This window comes from Mirounga angustirostris, unplaced genomic scaffold (genome assembly GCF_029215605.1).
Source record: "Mirounga angustirostris isolate CCGP_5_RB_7025 unplaced genomic scaffold, mMirAng1.0.hap1 SCAF_5, whole genome shotgun sequence".
Classification (NCBI taxonomy): Eukaryota; Metazoa; Chordata; class Mammalia; order Carnivora; family Phocidae; genus Mirounga; species Mirounga angustirostris.
The window spans coordinates 10,108,386-10,126,634 of record NW_026991713.1 but is presented as its reverse complement, the minus strand read 5'-3'; the positions used below and the strand labels follow the sequence as shown (position 1 = coordinate 10,126,634).

Here is an 18,249-nt window from a genome sequence, read left to right as displayed (position 1 = left end):
AATGAAGAACCCAGTGACCAGGTATAAAAGCAGACTGGACAATGCTGAAGAGAAAACTAGTGAACGGGAAGATAGGCCAGAAAAGAGGAAACAGAATAGAGCCTGGGGAGCCAAAGGATGGAAAATGCAGGAAAGTTGACAACAGACATAGAATATATAACAAAAAGATCTACCATACATATAAATGGAGCTACCAAAGCAGGATAGAAAGAGAACTGGAGAGAAACCATATTTGAAGAGTTAATGTCTGTGAACTTTTCAAAATTGATGAAAAAAAAATGTCATAGTGATTGAAAATATCTATGAGCCTTCCTGCGCACACACACACACACACACACACAAATAGAAATCCACACTTAGGGACCTTGTGGGTTTTAAAACATGGCCCCCAAATTCTTTGACACTGCTCCCATTGAGACATGATGTCTCTTATCATTATCCCATGATGTCTCTTTACCCTTTCATCTGGCTCTGCAACTGCTTTACCAACAGAATAGGGCAGAGGTGATGCTGCCCTAGTTTCTGGACGAAGGCTTTAAGAGACTGGAAGCTTCCACCTCTTTTCTCTTGAGATCTGGCTATCACGCCATGGGGAAACTGACACAACCCACAGGGACGACCCTTGGTCCTGGACCCTTAGCCCTGGACAAACTCGCAGCCAACAGCCTGCAGCAACTTGTCGGTTGTGAGTGAATCATTTAGAAGTGGATCCTGCAGTCCAGCCACCCCGGCTCATGCCATGTAGAGCAGAATAGAGCTTTTCCCACTGAGCTCTGCTCAAATTGCAGATTTGTGGGCCAAGTGATTGATCGTTGTTTTAAGCTGCAGAGTTTTGGGGTAGTTTGTTACGTAGCAGTAACTGAGGATGACACATATCGGTCAACATACTGAAACACAGCAAAAACTGACACATGTACCATATTACAAAGGCTATAAACAAAATGTGAAGAAAAATACTAAAAATAGCATAGGAGAAAGTTATCTTCAAAGACTGACAGCCAGCTACTCAGCAGTGGAAAACAGAGATAACGGAATGACATTCTTAAAGAGCTAAAAGAAAATAAACGCCAATGAGAATTCTGTACCCAGCATGCTTCCCTTTAAGTATGAAGTTGAAAGCAAAACATTTCACTAGTCAGGGGCGCCTCGCTGGCTCAGTCGGTGGTGTGTGTGACTCTTGATCTTGGAGTCGTGAATTCGAGCCCCACGCTGGATGTAGAGATTACTTAAAATAAATAAGTAAAATGTTTTTTAAAAAATTTCACTAGTCACACAAAGAGAAAGAGAGAAAAGGCTTTGTCATTAGTAGACCTACACGACAGCGGATATAAAAGGATTTTCTTTGGGTAGAAGGAACTTGATCCCATATGGATGGTCTGAGACACAGGAAAAAAATAAAATACCATGAAAATGGCAAGTATGTGGGTGAATCTAAATAAGAATTGGTGGCATAATGTCTTGTTGGGTTTAAAATAAAAATAGAATTAAAATATATATATGTACATACATATATAGCATAGAAGCCTGGAAATAAATGGGGTTAAAAAGTTCTAAGACGGGCGCCTGGGTGGCTCAGACAGTTAAGCGTCTGCCTTCGGCTCAGGTCATGATCCTAGGGTCCTGGGATCGAGTCCCGCATCGGGCTCCCTGCTCCTTGGGAGCCTGCTTCTCCCTCTGCTTCTCTCTCTCTCTCTCTCTCTCTGTCTCTCATGAATAAATAAATATATAAAATCTTTAAAAAAAAAAAAAAAAAAAAAAAAAGTTCTAAGACTCATTTACTGTTCTGGAAGACACTAACGTACCAATTATACTTCAGTAAGGCCAAGGATGTGTGTTACAATCTCTTGGGTTCTATCAAGAACTGGGAAGGGTTTCAGTTTTTGCTCTACTTGCAAACTAACAAGTTAGCCTGACACAGTTTCACGGGTGCTGGCAGAAGAAACAAGATTCCTGGATCAAAGACAAAGGACAGTTTATTGCTCACAGCAACAGCAGTGGTCAGCTTGAGCATTTGTGCCAGTCCCCTGGGATCCAGTTCCCACAGGGTGACATGAAGAGGGCCAGGTGACACCTGCCCTTGTTGTGCTAGGACAGAGAGAAGCCCGGAGTGTAGGGAACTTGAATCTTCTACCATCGTTAAAAAGCAAATCTGCCGAAGCTTTGCTCTGGAGGATGATATGATTCTTATTACACAACAGAGTAAGCAAACCTCCCCCTCTGCTCTAGGGAAAGACCTGATCTCTATCTTCTAAGGCTGCTGGCTATACAAACATCCTTGTAAAGATAGCCTGGAACAAAGGAAGTCAGTGTCTCTGCTTGTAAAATATACAGACCCACGAGAAACCCGTGGAGAACTATCCCCCAACAGCTGTCACTGAAAGAGAATGACAGAATGCATAACTTCCAAACTGACAGGGAGGGAACACATGGGATAATAAGAAAACACTTGATCATGAATTGCAAAACCATTATGGTACGTGAAAAAAAAAAAAAGTCATACAACTGCATGCTGTATGATTAGAAGGCAAAACCATAGTGATAAAAAGCAGACAGTGTTTGCCAGGGTCTATGGTGGGTGCAGGGGACTTACTGCACAGGAGCAGGGAAGGAATTTTGGAGACCACAGAACTGTTCTGTATCTTGACTGCGGTGATGGCACGTGGGTGTGTACCTTTACTGAAACTCATCAAATGCTACATGTCAAATTGGTAAATGTCATTTTTTTGTAAGTTGCATCTCAGTAAAGCTACCTAAGACTAAACAAAAATAAGGGTGCCTGGCTGACTCAGTCAGTTAAGTGTCTGCCTTCAGCTCAGGTCATGATCCCAGGGTCCTGGCATAGAGTCCTGCATCGGGTTCCTTGCTCAGCAGGGAGTCTGCTTCTCCCTCTATCCCTCCCCCTGCTCATGATCTCTCTCTCTCTCTCTCTCTCTCTCTCTCGGATAAATAAATAAAATCTTTTAAAAACAAAACAAAAATAGGGGTGCCTGGGTGGCTCAGTCGTTAAGCGTCTGCCTTCGGCTCAGGTCATGATCCCAGGGTCCTGGGATCAAGCCCCACATCGGGCTCCTGGCTCAGCCAGGAAGCCTGCTTCTCCCTCTCCCGCTCCCCCTGCTTGTGTTCCCTCTCTTGCTGTGTCTCTCTCTGTCAAATAAATAAATTCTTTAAAACATAAAAATAAAAAATAAAACTCAATGCATAAGAAGACAAAAAGAAAGGAATAAAGAAAATAAAATAGGGGCGCCTAGGTGGCTCAGTCGTTAAGCGTCTGCCTTCGGCTCAGGTCATGATCCCAGGGTGCTGGGATCGAGCCCTGCATCGGGCTCCCTGCTCAGCGGGAAGCCTGCTTCTCCCTCTCCCACTCCCCCTGCTTGTGTTCCCTCTCTAGCTGTGTCTCTCTCTGTCAAATAAATAAACAAAATCTTTAAAAAGAAAAGAAAATAGGTGGAACAACAACAAAAAGAAAATAGCAAGATGACAGATTTAGACTCAAACATATCAGCATTATATTAAGTAGAAATAAACTAAATGTTCCAAATAAATATAAGGAATAAGAGGCAAGGATAATAGGAGAGAAAGAAAAGACAACTCCATACTCTTAACAAGATTAAAAATATAAGGAAATTATATATAAATATATAATATAGATATTATAGATATATAATACATATTATATTATATTTATATATATTTACATATAAATATATATACTGCATTTTTATATATAAATATATAAATAAAATATAATACTAACCAAAAAAAAAAAAAACTGGTGAAGCTATATGGATATGAGACAAAGTAGGGTTTAAGGTAAAAAGTATTACAGAAACAAAGAGAGACAATTCATAATGATAACAGTTTCAACCCACTAGGAAAATATGGCAATTATAAATTAATATGCACTTCATAAGAAAGCTCCAAAATATAGTCAAACTTGACAGATTTTTTTAAAACTAGACATTTTTAAGAACAATTAAATCATCCATAATTCCAACAACAACAAAAAAAACTAAACAAACCCGCCATCACATTGCAATATTTTAATAACTCTTACTACTCATAAACAATCAAACAAACAAACAAAAAAATCCCTTTTGGCTCTAGAATCATTAGTAAACCTGACCTGGCAGGCATATATGAAACACTATTCCCACCAGCTACAGAATACATGTTCTTTTCCAGCCACACAAACAAGTTAGAAATACTGGATGTAAGCTGGGCCACAATGTAGATCTGAACAAATTTCAAAGACCTAAAATACTGAGACGGTGTTCTCTGACCACGATGAAACTAAGCAAGAGATCAATAACAAAAAGAGAATGAAAAGTTTTCCATACTTTTGAAAATTAAGCAAGATACATATAAACTATCAATGGTTCAAGCAAGAAGTCGCAGGGAAATTTGGGAAATGTCTCGACTCAGTGGTAATGTGAATATTCTGTATCAAATTCGCGGAGGAACCTCCACCTCTAGATAGGGCAGAGAAGCTTATATCAAACTAGGCTTCCTGCTGAAAATGAACAGAAAGGCAGGATCAAATGCCGATGAGTACCTGAAGGCGCTGGAGGAAACCTCAGGGAGGTGAAGATACAGGCCAAGACTGTAGAGAAGAGGGAAGCACGCTGAGGTAAGCCCCACATTTCCACTCAGGGCACTCGGGGATCTGTGATGCAGGATATGAAGGACAGAAAGGCTGGGAGGCAGCCAGGTGCTACCGCAACCCCACTAGGCTGGGTAGAGAGAAGCCGGCATCCAGAGTTGCCAAGAACACCAGAACTTGAAGGAATCACAGGGAAGTAAGCCCAAAGTTCTGCATGCGATCTTCCTTCATAAGCTAGGCAGAGCAAGATGCCAAGAAACCAAATGGAAAACAGCAGCAGAGAGGACCCAGAGCTGAGTGGAAACTGTGCGGTTTTGCAGTCCTTGCAAAACAGAGATTCAAGTTCAAGGCCCGCCAGGTGGAAGGACACTGGTAAACCAAGGCCTTCTACTGAGGTTTGAGAACTTCTACCCCGAGAGTAGACATGATGACCAAGGAGTCAATTCTAGGTAGATAATCAATCTAGTGACAAAAGGCAAAAATAGTAAAACTTCTGGAAGATACTATAGAAAAATATTCTCAACCCCTCCGGAACTAGATTTTTTAAGTGTTCAAGGGCAATGGAGCAGGGACTTCACTGAAGGGGATTGCCAAACGGTTCGTCAACTTATCCAAAGGTGCTCAAACTCGTATGTCATCAGACCAAAGCATATGAAAGCCACAATAAGACACCACTACATACCCAACAGAATGATAACTTTTTTTTTTTAACTGGCAACACTTAATAACGGGAATCTCCTTCACTGCCAGGAGGAAACCAGAAGGGCATTATCCGCTGAAGTTGACGATGTGTACAGTCTCAGCTCACCAATTCCACTCCCCGGTAGACGCCGGACAGAAAGGCATGCATACATGCACCAAGAAAACCGGAAGCAGCCCCAAATCCCCATCGGTGGATGAGTAAATGAAGCTGTGGTATAGTTAACACAGTGGAATTGTCCTGCATGGAAGAAGTCGGATCCAGTTCCATGCAAACACATATATAGAAATCTCACAGATAAAATGCTGAGCAAACAAGCCAGGCACAGAAGCAACTACCATACAAACCCTGAACCCTCAGGGTTACCTTTTGGGGGCAAGGGAGCAAAAGGGCGGCTTCCGGGGTGCGGCAACGTTCTACCTTTTGACATGGGTGCTGGTTAGAGGTATTTGTGATACGTCATTGAGCTGTGGGCACTTTTCCCTGTGAGGCGTATTTCCCTATTTTTAACTAGTTTAGAGAGAGAACAGGAGGAGGGAATTGGGGACAGCTGAATAGAGACATGCCTGGGGAGGAAAGTGGAGTCAAGAATGCATTTTTTTTTTTTTTTTAAAGAGAAAACAGCACATTTGTATAGCAGTAGAAAATACCTAGTCAAGAGGGGGAAGTTGCAGAGGAGAAAGGAAGGAATTGCTGAACTGATGTCCTGCAGTAGATGAGGGGATGTTGACCCTGATGGGGACTGGCCTCTACAATGACAACAGGGAAGGTGCAGTATGTGCGTGCAGGTGCGGGCAGCCGGGGTGCGGGCACTCACCAGCTGCAGGTAAGCACGAAGGGGAGGGCAGGAGGGGAGGGACAGGGTGAGGCCAGGGCTGCCAAAGGGCAGGGCTCATTTGAAGTGGGAGCAAGCAGCATGGAGGGGAGCCCCGCCAGCCATGGTGGAGCCATGGTGGTGTTGGGGTTTTGACAAGCAAAGATGACAAAGAGAGAAGTAAGAAAGCAGAGAGGGTCTGCAAGGGTGTAATCATCATGACAGGCCACGAGTTTCTGCAGGGCAAGAACTGAAGTCCATGAAAGGGACGGGGACTATGGCAGGGGGATGGCTGGGTCCATGTCTGCAGGGGGCAGGGAACTTGGCATTCAGAGGACAAAGGAGAAGGAGCTGGAAAGACAGGAGGCAGAGGGTGGAAAGTGGGGCACTCGACACTTGCATTTGTGGAACAGCTCTTGTTACTGGTGATGACAAGGTCCAGGGAATAGCTGTGTGGGCTGGGAGAGGTCTGGCCCCAAGAGCCGTGGGTGTGAGGAGGGGCACCCTGTGAGTTTCAGTCACCGAGTCAAGACAGGTAGTGATGGAGAGAGAAAGCTCCAGGCCAGGGGCGCACCGCCCCGAGGGTGTGGGGGAAACCCCAGGACAGGCTGACATGAATTTCAAGGCTAGGGAGCAAGGGGCTGTCCCACCTCCAGGCCCAGTGCGGGAAAGACCAGGAGAGAAATCTCTCGAGGCCCTCAGGGGAGAGCCAGGTTTTGGTTAGAGCCATGGGTGAAAGAAATATTCACAGAAAATGTTGAGGACCTGGAGGACTCATAAGACTGTCTTTTCCCTCTCTTCTAGAACCCAAGACCCCAGACAAAAATCCACCTAGCAGTAGCACTGGGAAGCCTTTGCCTTGGCTGGGAATGGCCTGTGAATGAGCCTTAGGGGGTCTGTGAACTTCAGGAAATTGCATGCAAATGTGTGTCTGTGTATGGGGCGGGGGGGGGGGGGTGGGGGGGGGGTGGGGGGGGGGTGTAGAGGTCCCTTGGCCTCGAAAAATGGCCAAGAACCATTAGACTAGAGTGGTATCTAACTCTCCAGTTTCAGAGCTAAGCACCAGCCCTCCCGCACAGGTCCTCTGAAGGGCTCCTCCTCCATCCCTGTCCCTCTGTGCCTTTGCCAGAGCCATGCGCCTCTCCCTGCCCAGCCCTCTCTCCAGGTGAAATCTGCCTCCCCCTTATAGGTCCATCTTTCACCCAACTCCCCCCAGAAGCCTTTTCCAACCCCTCCTATCAAACACACGTCTACCCCCAGTGGACATGGGGTCTCTTACCCACTCACCAAATAACTCAGCGTGCACCTGCTGAGTGCCTAGCACTACGATGGGCATTAGGAGAAATGACTCAGACCCAGATGCTGTCCCTCAGGAGCTCTGCGGTCTAGTGGGGAGACAGAAGTGCAGACACAGGCTGATCTAAGGCAAGAGGGGCTGACAGAAGTAAGGACCGTGCTGAGGGAGAAGAGAACGGGCAAGGACGGGCTCCCAGAGCAGGCAGCAGGGAACGGTGAGGACAAAGAACAAAGTCTAAAAAGGTGAGGTCTGTTTAGGGAACCCGAGAGCTTTATTTGGTTTGCATTCTAACATTTATCCCCCTGCACGCTGCATACGGACCTATGTTTTCCAGCTACTGCCTGAGCTCCTGGAGGACGGAGCTGCGGTATTCACCTCTGCCGGGAGGGGACGGGCTGCGGGCTGGATAAATCAGGAAGGAGCAAGCACGGAGGATGTGGCCGGGTCACAGGCCCCTCAGCTTGTCTGAGGGGCTGACCGGTAGTTCCATTTCTGAGGGCCTCAAATATCAGGCCCCTTTCAAGAAGCAAAGATCACATGTCACACACGCTTTGATCATTCTTTTTTTTTTTTTTAAGATTTTATTTATTTATTCGAGAGAGAGAGAGGAACACGAGCAGAGGGGAGGGGCAGAGGAAAAGGAAGAAGCAGTCTCCCTGCTGAGCTGGAACTTGATCCCAGTACTCTGGGACCATGACCTGAGCTGAATCAGCCGCCCAACAGACTGAGCCACCCAGGCGTCCCTGCTGATTGTTCTTTCTAGGATTCCTGGGAAGTGCAGCCCTGTTTCTGCTGAGATACCAGTGAAGAGCTGGCAGGTTTCATCAAATATCACATGTCACCAGCAAATGTCAGCAGTAAATGATTAATTCGTAGCAGGAACTTAAGTACAGGTGTTATCATAATGTCCACACAACGCCACCAGTGACCACCCCGGGGCTCACAGAGAGGAGCCAGGGGCTCTGGGCCATATGTCAGGCCGGGGCGGGGGGGGGGGGGGGCCCTGGGGGGGGGCCCTGGGGTTGAGCCCAGGTGAGCTGAGTCCTGCCCAGCACCACACGGCCAAGTGGCCCTAGTGGAAGAGAAGGAAGAGGTGGGTTCTGGAGCCAGAATGCTGGGCCTGAGCCCCAGCTCCATGGCTGACCAGCGAGGTGAGGTGGGCAAGTTACTGAAATTCTTTGAGGGGTGTCTCCTCCTTTGTAGGATGGGGTCAGTAATACCCCCACTTCCGGGGGCTGTTTGTGAGCCTCACACGCAGTAGGATGCTGTTATTGTTGATGTCGCCCTTGTTGGTACTGACAGCGTCAGATCTCTCCTCCCAGTACAGATACTGGAGGTAAGGGGTCACAGGCCCTTAGGTAATAAAAGGTGAGGATTCAGAAGATCCTGATGCCTTCCCCCATCCTGAAGCAATACAGCTGCATGCAGCCCAGGGACATGTCAACCTGGGGCCTGAGGCTGGAAGCAACACTTCAACATCTCCCTTGAACCGCAGTTCTGGACCCTGGCGCAGTGCAGAGCCCTCCAGGCAAGTAAAGCAGGAGGAGACCTTTAAAAGACAGAACCTCAGGGGCGCCGGGGTGGCTCAGTCGGTTGGGCGGCTGATTCAGTTCAGGTCATGATCTCAGGGTCCTGGGATCGAGCCCCGTGTGGCATAGGGCTCCCCGCTCAGCAGGGAGTCTGCTCAAGGATTCTCCCTCTCCCTCTGCCCCTACCCCCCCACTATTTCTCTAATAAATAAATAAATCTTTAAAAAAAAAAGGGGGGGTTGGGCGCCTGGGTGGCTCAGTTGGTTAAGCGACTGCCTTCGGCTCAGGTCATGATCCTGGAGTCCCGGGATCGAGTCCCGCATCGGGCTCCCTGTTCAGCGAGGAGCCTGCTTCTCCCTCTGCCCTCTTCCCTCTCGTGCTCTCTGTCTCTCATTCTCTCTCTCTCAAATAAATAAATAAAATCTTTAAAAAAAAAGGGGGGGGGCGGCGCCTGGGTGGCTCAGTCAGTTAAGTGTCTGCCTTGGGCTCAGGTCATGATCCTGGGGTCCTGGGATCGAGTCCCACATCAGCTCCCTGCTCAGTGGGGCGTCTGCTTCTCCTTCTCCCTCTCTCCCAGCTCATGCTCGCTCATTCGCTCACTCTCACTCTAATAAATAAAATCTTTAAGAAAAGGGTGGGGGGCACCTGGGTGGCTCAGTCAGTGAAGTGTCTGCCTTTGGCTGGGGTCATGATCCCAGGGTCCTGGAATTGAGCCCCACATCAGGCTCCCTGCTTAGCGGGGAGCCTGCTTCTCCCTCTCCCTCTGCCCGCCACTTCCCCTGCTTGTGCTTTCTCTATCAAATAAGTAAATAAAACCTTAAAAAAAAAAAACACAGAACCACAGCGGCCTGAGGAAGAAGTCTAGTAAACCATACCTTCCTTCTAGAAACTGCAAAGGGCTGGGAGCAGTGGGGAGACCCCAGGATTGCTGCCCTTAGGAGAAGCCCAGGGCCCTGGCCCTTACTCCGAGGTCACACCCCAGGCCTTGGCATTGCCATTTCTGCAGCTCTTCATAACCTCCCCTCCTGCTTCCCAGCCCACCCCCTCGACTGCCCTGAATCCAATAGTCCCCAGTCCCAACAAAGGACACGGCGCACAGTGGCCCTCCACAAATACTGCTGAAGCTTCAAGAATATCACATGCATCGCACAAACCTACGTGTGCCAGGCTCCTTGCTGGGTGCTGGGGGTTGTACTGGGGCGAACAAGACAGACACAGCCACTACCCTCGTGGGGTTCGTGGCCTACCAGGAAGACAGTCTACCGAGCGCGGGGATGGAGTGCTATGGGACACGCAGCATGAGCACCTACTCTAGCCAGAAGGGCGAGCAGAAGTAAGGCAGGCAAAGAAGGGGGGGATGTTCTAGGCTGACGACGTAAGAGTCTAGGCGAAGGCCAGGAGCACAGGGGGCAACAGCTGAGACCAGAGGGAGAAGCAAGGCCTGATCACACTGGCCCTTTCAAGCCAAGCTAAGCAGCTGATATGTTAAGGAAAAACATTCACTCTTGAGAGTGAAGCAGGGGAGTGAGTGATCGGATTTGTCTTCTGGAAAGATCACTCTGACAGCAGCTTGGAAGAGGATGGGAGGAGAGCAACCAGACCACAGGCAGAGCAACAGGCTGGGAGGCAGAGTGAAGCTGGAGTCTGTGTATACAACGACCACAGCCTGGAAAGAGAGCCAGCAGCAAAATGGAGAATAACAGAAGCCTGGATTCCAGACTGGCACGTGGCTGCAATGCAGGCTACACTTCCCAGTCTCCCTTGCAACTAGTGGTGGCCATGTGACCAAGTCCCGGCCAATGGGATTCAGGTGGAAGGCATGTGTGCCACTTCTGAGAAGCCCCTGGAAAGGAGGAGAGTGCCCTTGTTCACCCTGCTCTTCTACCTTTCTGCTGACTGGAAAGGTGGCTGTGATGGCTGGATCTGGCATGGCCATCTGAGACCATGTGGTAGCCTAGAGAATGAAGGCCACACTTGGTGGAGCAACAAGACAGCAAGAGCCTGGGCCCCTGGGGACTGGGGGCCCCTGGGGACCACTATCTGCTGTGGTTGTCATTCAAGCCAAAGTTAAACATAATTGATGGAGAAGCAGCAGCAGACTCAAGATATGCTTGGCAGGGGAGCGTGACAGAACTCAGTAATGACCCGGATCTGGGGGGGCGGGGAGAGACCAAGGGATCAAGGATCACTCCTGGGCTTCTGGGCTGCACGACCGCATACAGGGATGGTGATGCCATCTACTGAAATGGAAATGCTTGGGCAGGAGCAGGTTAGAAGAGGAGACAAGAGTCCAGAGCCAAGTGAGGGATGTCAGGAATTCCGAGAGGGGATATATGCTTGGCTTGAAACCCCACCCAATGCTCCCTATTCTGTCCAAACACATGGAAACATGCAGTGGCACAGAAAAGAGAAATGGCTTTGGAGCCAGAAGACACAGATTGTTTCTTTGCTGCTTCCTGTGCAACCTTGAATGACTCACTTATCTTCCTGAGCCTCAGTTTTCTTATCTGTAAAATGGGATACTGCCTTCCTTGTTTACCTCAATGGGTCACTGAGGATGTGCTAATATACCATATGTGAAAGTACTATAAAGTGCCCCCCATTAAGGGTAATAAATAAACATGTAGTTAATAAACTGCTGGCAAAGAGTTTAACTCCCTGGGATGAAAGTCTGCCCACAGTGGGGCTCGAGCTTTCTGGGACAGATCTGGAGTCCTGTCAAGGGACATTTACAGCTGACAGGACTTGGTGATGGCGGGGGTGGTGGAGCCCCCAGGGCGGCACCTGGAAAGTAAGGCTGAGTGGTCCTCCGAAGACTGGACCCACCGCCCTGCTCGGCTGTGCATTCCATCAGCGGCCCTCAGCTGCGGGCCTGTGGAGGGGTTCCGGAGCCGCAGGTGGAAGCCTGCCCTGTCCTGACCCAGGCCAGCGGGATGGCCATCAGTTCAGACATCTGCACCTAGAGTGTGGGACTAGCTCTGCCACGTTAAAACTGGTGTCCAGACTGGCTGCTGAGCTGTGTTCTTTGCCCAACCGCCTGCTGTGGGGGCCTCTGCCTCAGTTTCCCTGTGGAACCAGACCTGAATTCTCCTGATTGGCCAGCCTCCTCTGCTCTCCTCCTGTTGCCTGGACCCTGACTCCCAGCTTGCCACTTTCTGAGACTCCTGTTGCCGTGCCTCCTCAATCAGAATGAGTCCAGAGGTTCCCCCTGGCCTCAATGCTTGCCAAAGCTCTGCACACACCAGGGATCCGGCCTGGGGCCATCAGCCTATGGGCGCCCCCTCACCTCCCACCCATGCCTCTGCATGTCTAGAACGACCTTATCCACTCTACTCTGCCAGACACATTCCTACTCATTCTAGGCTCAGAGGAGCTCACCAGGAAGGGATCACCTCCTTGTGTCCCCACTGTCCACTTCTACCCACAGCTCTCCTCACACGGTTGGTACAATGCCTGCCTGGCATGTGGCCTCCACCCAAGACTGCACATACGGGCGCGGAGCATGTCTTGTCATTTCACAGTGCCAGCTAGGCCTGGCCCAGGGCCTGGGACTCCCGAGCCACTGCAGATGCCCAGTGCCCAGTGAAGGGAAGGATGGCGGGATGGCCAGATGGATGAACGAACGGAAAGAGGCCCATCAGCACTAGCCCAACTCAGGGCCAGTCTGCCAAGCTCCTCTGGACCCTGCATTTTGGATGCCTGGCCACTCCTCTCCCCTTATGCCAACCAGCCCTGCAGCTGGCTCAGCTCCTTCAGCCCTGTCCTGGCTTCCTACCCTTTCCTTGTAGCTCCCATGGGAGACCCCACATGCCCTGAAAAGTGACCGCTGTCCACCCCTTGTACTCTCCTGAACAACCACCCCTTATACTCTCCTGAACAAACCGTGATCGTCCCCTACAAGGCAGTCATGCCTTTAAAGACCCAGGGCTACAGGTGAACCCTGGACTTTACCTGATTTGACCCTTCTCAGCTTTCCTGTCCTTCCTCCTTCCCTCCAACTGCATGGGTGCCAGCCTGGAGGCAGGGAAAAGCCCCGCCTTCTAACCTCACACCCCCGCTGAAGGGACCCTGATGGGCCAGAAGGTATAGGAGGGCCCTAGGAGATCCCTCTCCCTACCCTCTCCCACCCTTCTCCAGAGCCCTCAGATGTTAGGCCCAAAGAAGCTGCTTTTTGGCCAAGGGACCACCAGTCTGAGGAGTCAAAGGAGAGAAGTATGTGTGGCAGTTGACCATCACCCACCGGAATCCACTCTGTGAGTTCCTGGGGTTGACCAGGATGCAGTCCCAGGTGCGATTGGGAATGTTCTGGAACAGAATCAGCTGCCCTTCCTCCCGAACCCGGCCATTCGAGGTGTAGTCTGCCACAGCCACCTCCTTCACCCGGAATGGGTTTGAGAACAAGTTGCTGACGCCACTGAGGGTATTGACCAGGCGGCCGAAAAACTGCATCTTCTGCGGGGCAGGTGGGGAGGCCCCGCCGCCTGCCCCCTCAGTCTGGAAGAAAACGGGGTCTCTGGTCAGCTGGGCTCGGTTTCCCATGCCCACCTCACCAGTACAGCAATTTCCCGCATAGGCTCCCAGATGGCACCCCACCAGAGCTGGTCCTCTGATTCCGGGCCAGGAGGGACCTGGAAAGGGGGGGAGAGAAAGAGAGAGGCACTGAGTCGGGGGTAAGAAGGCCTGATAGTCACAGAGCGGCCACCATGCCCAGGGGACCAGAACCATCCCGCTTCCTGGCCAGTTTCCCCACCAGAGCCTCAGCTTCCTCATCTGCAGTGTGGACCCTATTGCTCAAGGAGACGGGAGACAGGAATGCGTGTCACAGATGATCCTGTCCTGTCCAAAGGGAGGGGTTCTCACTACGTGAAGTCCAGCGCTCAGAAAGCTTGGCGTGAGTCATTTCAATTCTACGACTAAAACCAGGGTCCTGTCTTGACCAGATACAGCCGGGGGACCGGGATCGGCCCACACTCCACCGGGTGCAGGGGAACCGTGGGCATTGGTCTCCCAATTGTCAGCGCCTGCTCTCAGAAAACATGAAACCAAGTGCCTCGGAAATGAACGTGAACGTAAAGACTCAGCAACAGTGAGCATGTGTGTGGATGGAAACGTTATGTTGCAGACTCAAAGGGTCCCAGTTTCTGCTGTGGAAACTGTCCCTAGTTTGGATGACAGAATTAGATGTCGCATATTTTCCTAGGTTCTCAGAAAGCGTACTGCATTCCTAAGGCAGTGCCACCAAAGCCGGGTGACATTTAGCTAGAGGCCACCCTCTGGCTCTGTGCCAGGAAGTCACCCACCAAAAGTGCAGCTCAGACACTGAAGACAGAGCACGGCACTGTGGGTACCCCAGAGAATGGACATGTCCGTGGACACCGGTCACACTCTGGCCCAGCTGTTGAGGAGAGGATGGAGCTTAGGGATAAAAGGAAGAACAAGAAGCCTCAAAGAACTACCGATAGAGAGGAAGGGCTAGTAATGATAATTATACCAGGAGACTGAGCTCTTACTGAGCACTTACTAGGCAGCCGGCCCTGAGCTAAGCACTTTATGCGACTGTCCCCTTTCGGTCTCTGCAAAGGCAGAGGGCTGGAGCAAAACTGTGCTCCCATCCTCACCAGCTGTGTGTCCCTGGGCAAGTCACTTAACCCTTCTGTGTCTCAGTTTCCTTATCTGTAACACGAGAACCACAACAGTGCCCAATAACAGAACGTGGCAGATAGTAAATGCTCCATAGGCATGAGTCCTCTTCACTTCCATCGCCCTCCCTTTGATGCATAAGCGAGAGGGGGAGGGAATGATGCATAAGGGAAACAAAGACCGTGACTGCAGAGCTTTGGAAGCACCCTGAAGCTTTGTAATGTCCTTCCTCTTATGATCAGTAGTAAGATTTGGTGTGAGCAGACTATGAGCCTGTGTTCCTTCAAAATGAGGACAATGCTTGGGGCACCTGAGTGGCTCAGTCAGTTGAGCGTCTGACTCTTGATTTCAGCTCAGGTCATGATCTCAGGGTTGTGAGATCGAGCCCTGCGTCAGGCTCCACATTCAGTGCAGTGTCTGCTTGGGATTCTCTCTCTCCCTCTGCTCCTCTCCCCGTTCTCACTCTCATTCTCTTGCTCTCTCTAAAATAAATTTTTTAAAAATGAGGACAAGCTCCCCTCTTATGTGCTGTGAGGATTAAATGAGAATGTTCTTAAGAATGTTTAGACCAGGGGGAGCCTGGGTGGCTCAGCCGGTTAAGCGTCTGCCTTTGGCTCAGGTCATGAGCCCAGGATGCTGGGATTGAGCCCCACATTGGGCTCCCTGCTCTGCGGGAAGCCTGCTTCTCCCTCTCCCACTCCCCCTGCTTGTGTTCCCTCTCTCGCTGTGTCTCTGTCAAATAAATAAAATCTTTTAAAAAAAAAAAGCTGTGATTGAGGAACTCAGGAAGAACATGGTGGTATTACAGACTCTGGGGCATCAAGTCTACGGTGCTCCCTGTGCTGGTTGTGGGCTGTGAGCTCGGCCTGCAAGGCCCCTGCCTCCCCGTGCAGCTTCTCCCCCTTGGTCCCACCCTGTCATGCATGATTGCAGAAAGCAATGCTGCCTCGCACCTCCTTCCCTCTCCATGTTGACTTGTCTGATACATCCTTTCTCTCCTTCATCCTCCTGCCAGACGTACACTTAAATCACACTAATCACACCGAACACTCATGTGCCTCTCTGTGCTCTGGTCCTGATCCAAGAACTTTACATATACTAATCTTTCATCTGGACCACCACCCTGGGGCACCTGGGTGGCTCAGTCGGTTAGGTGCCTGCCTCTTGATTTCGACTCAGGTCATGATCTCAGCGTGGAGTCTGCTTGAGATTCTCTCTCCCTCTCTCTCTGCTCCTCCCCCTGCTTGCATGCTCTCTCTCTCAAATAAAATCTTTCAAAAAAATCTGCACCACCACCCTACGAAATTGTCACATTATCCTGATTTTACATATGAGAAAAGAAACAGAGAAGTAAAGTAATGGGCCCTACGTCACAGTTAGTAGGTGAAGGAGCAAGAATTAGAGCCAGACAGCTGGTTCTAGAACGTCGGAGCTTTTTAAGGGCAGGTACTCAGTCTTTTCCCCTCTGTACACTCACCCCCCGCACAGGCTTGGCCCCCAGAAAGTCTGTTAAAACATAATTTAGCTGAGTGAAAATTATGCCACAAAAAATAAGGGTGACAGAAAAATACCAAAATACTATGAGGCTATTGGGTTTATGGGCCATTTTGTTTTCTTTTTCCTGTTTATCAAATGGTATGGAAAATGCTGCTTCTTCTTTTTTTAAATGATTCTATTTGTTAAAGAAAGTAAGAGTGTAGGCTGAGCCCCTGGGGCCCAGGGCTGGGGAGATGGGGGCCCGGGGGTCAGGCCCAGCTTAGAAAAGCAGCACAGAGGCTTCCCAGAGAGCAGGCGGGAGGCACCGGGAGAGGCGAGGTGCTCCCAGGCACCTCCTGGGGGGCGTCAGGAGCACTAGCACCCATGAATCCACTTGGGGTTTAGGGGAGAATCACGGCGGGGATCCAGCTGGACGGAAGGAAGTCATCCCGTCCTAGGAGAGAGGCACCTTCCTCAGGGTCCCCGGGGCTGGCGGTTTAGGGCTGCCTCCCACACCTGGACGGCAGCCTGGCCACCGAAAGGACGGGCCTGGCTCCCTCCCAGCCTTCCAGGGTGGGCGTGAGGGTGAAATGACACAACGGAGGGAAAGTGTCCAGGATGCTGGCCGACTGTGGGCACACAAACAGTGGCCATTGTTATGACAAGGTGGAAGAAAGGAAATGAACCCCCCTGGGCCACATCCTGGAACAATCATAACAGACCAGCCCGGAAAGCGGCAAGTGAGAAGTAGACAGAGCGCACGCTTCTGCTTCCTTCTCGGCCGCTGTGCTCTTCCTCCCATCCCAGCCCTGACCTCAGAGCCCAGGTTCTTTCCAGCACCGCTGCAGGGGGGTGGGGTGGGGAGGGGAGTGCGCAGCTGGGGAGCGGCCCCCTCCCTCCCGGCTTCCTCCCCCTCTCGCTTCTCACAGCCCCTTGCCCTTGACCTCCCCACAGGGTCAACATTTGCTTTTACCTGCTGACAGCTGTTCTCTAGGGCTCCTCGCCTGCGCTTGCTCCCTGCTCACAGGTGACGCAGGGGACACAAAGGTCACACGACAGGGGCTGTCCGCTCCTGGGCACCGCAGGCTTGGAGCAGCTCTCCGATGCCACAAGCAGGAAAGCCACGAACCCAAGAGCTTTTGCGGCGAGGGGGACGCTGACAATTCTGCCTCTCCTGCAGCTTCCAGGTGTCAATTGTGTCTGCCCTACGGGGAGGCCAGAGATTTCTGGCCTGTTCTCCTTACTTTTCCTCACCTGTCCCCTGTCAAAGGCCCCCGCCTGCCTGCTTGATTCCTTCAGGGAAGGCTTAGGAAGCTGCTGCTGGAGAAGGCAACCCTAGAGGAGAGGAGCTGTAAGGCAGGAAGGACAAGCATTAATGTCCCCATTTTAGAGATGAGGTAATGGAGGCCCAGAGAGGCCTCAGACTGGGGGTGTTGGGAGGGCAAGTTAAAGTGAGATGTGTTGATGGCCACCAAAAAAATAAACAAAAAAAGCAGCAGTACTGGGGTCAGAGGGAGATGGGAATAGACAGGTGGCATCTTTGGTGAGCTCCCCAGAAGTGGCCGGTTAGGCTCATAAAACGAGTAGTCACAGGGGGACCCAAACCCAGTCCCTGTCCCCTTGCGGGGAAGAGTCGGGAAAGGATGGGTGCACAAGGTGACTCTTGAGCTGAACTTTGCAGCGGGGACCCGGGCAAGAGGCCTCCCCACAGATGGAGCGAAAGAGACTGTAGGGAGGGCACGGGGACAGGAGCCTGCGCGACCTGGCCGGGAATGAGCATTTTCCTCGGGCTTGGGCGGCACACAGGGAGTTATGGGCACTGCCGTGGTCCACATGGATACTGGTCACCACGGACCCATCCTGCCGGCATCCGCTTTAGAGTCGTGCTCAGAGCCAGCCTGCGACCTGGGCGCTTTATGACAAGTTTGTGGATGAGGCTACAAGCTCAAGAAGCACAACAGGGCGGGGGGTTGGGGGGGGCGGGTAGCGTGTGGCTGGTTACAGGGGTGGTAGGGGAGAACCCCGTCCTCAGATATCTGCTTCCACCTCGGCCACGAATTCCCTGAAGGACCCCAGGTAGGTCTCAAGCAAGAGAGGAAGCGCAAAGCCGCCAGGCCCTGGGCCCCGTCCACCCACCTCCTAATCTGGACTGTTATCTCTTTCAGAGAAAGAGAGAGAGGCCCTGAACTATCA

General features: G+C 50.8%; 1 protein-coding gene across 4 annotated transcripts in view; it reads right to left on the bottom strand.

Moving 5' to 3' along the window:
* Positions 1–18,249, bottom strand: part of PLA2G6 (phospholipase A2 group VI) — a 60,096-nt gene that overhangs the window by 36,581 nt on the left and 5,266 nt on the right. For 3 of the 4 annotated variants that reach the window (XM_064590613.1, XM_064590610.1, XM_064590614.1), the window contains exons 2-3: positions 13,534–13,568; positions 13,181–13,434 (exon numbers count right to left, since the gene is read on the bottom strand). In XM_064590613.1, the coding sequence (XP_064446683.1) occupies positions 13,181–13,389 (209 nt within the window). In that variant the 5' untranslated portion in view covers positions 13,390–13,434; positions 13,534–13,568. The remainder of the gene's footprint in view (positions 1–13,180; positions 13,435–13,533; positions 13,569–18,249) is intronic. The other variant, XM_064590612.1, reaches the window with a different exon arrangement.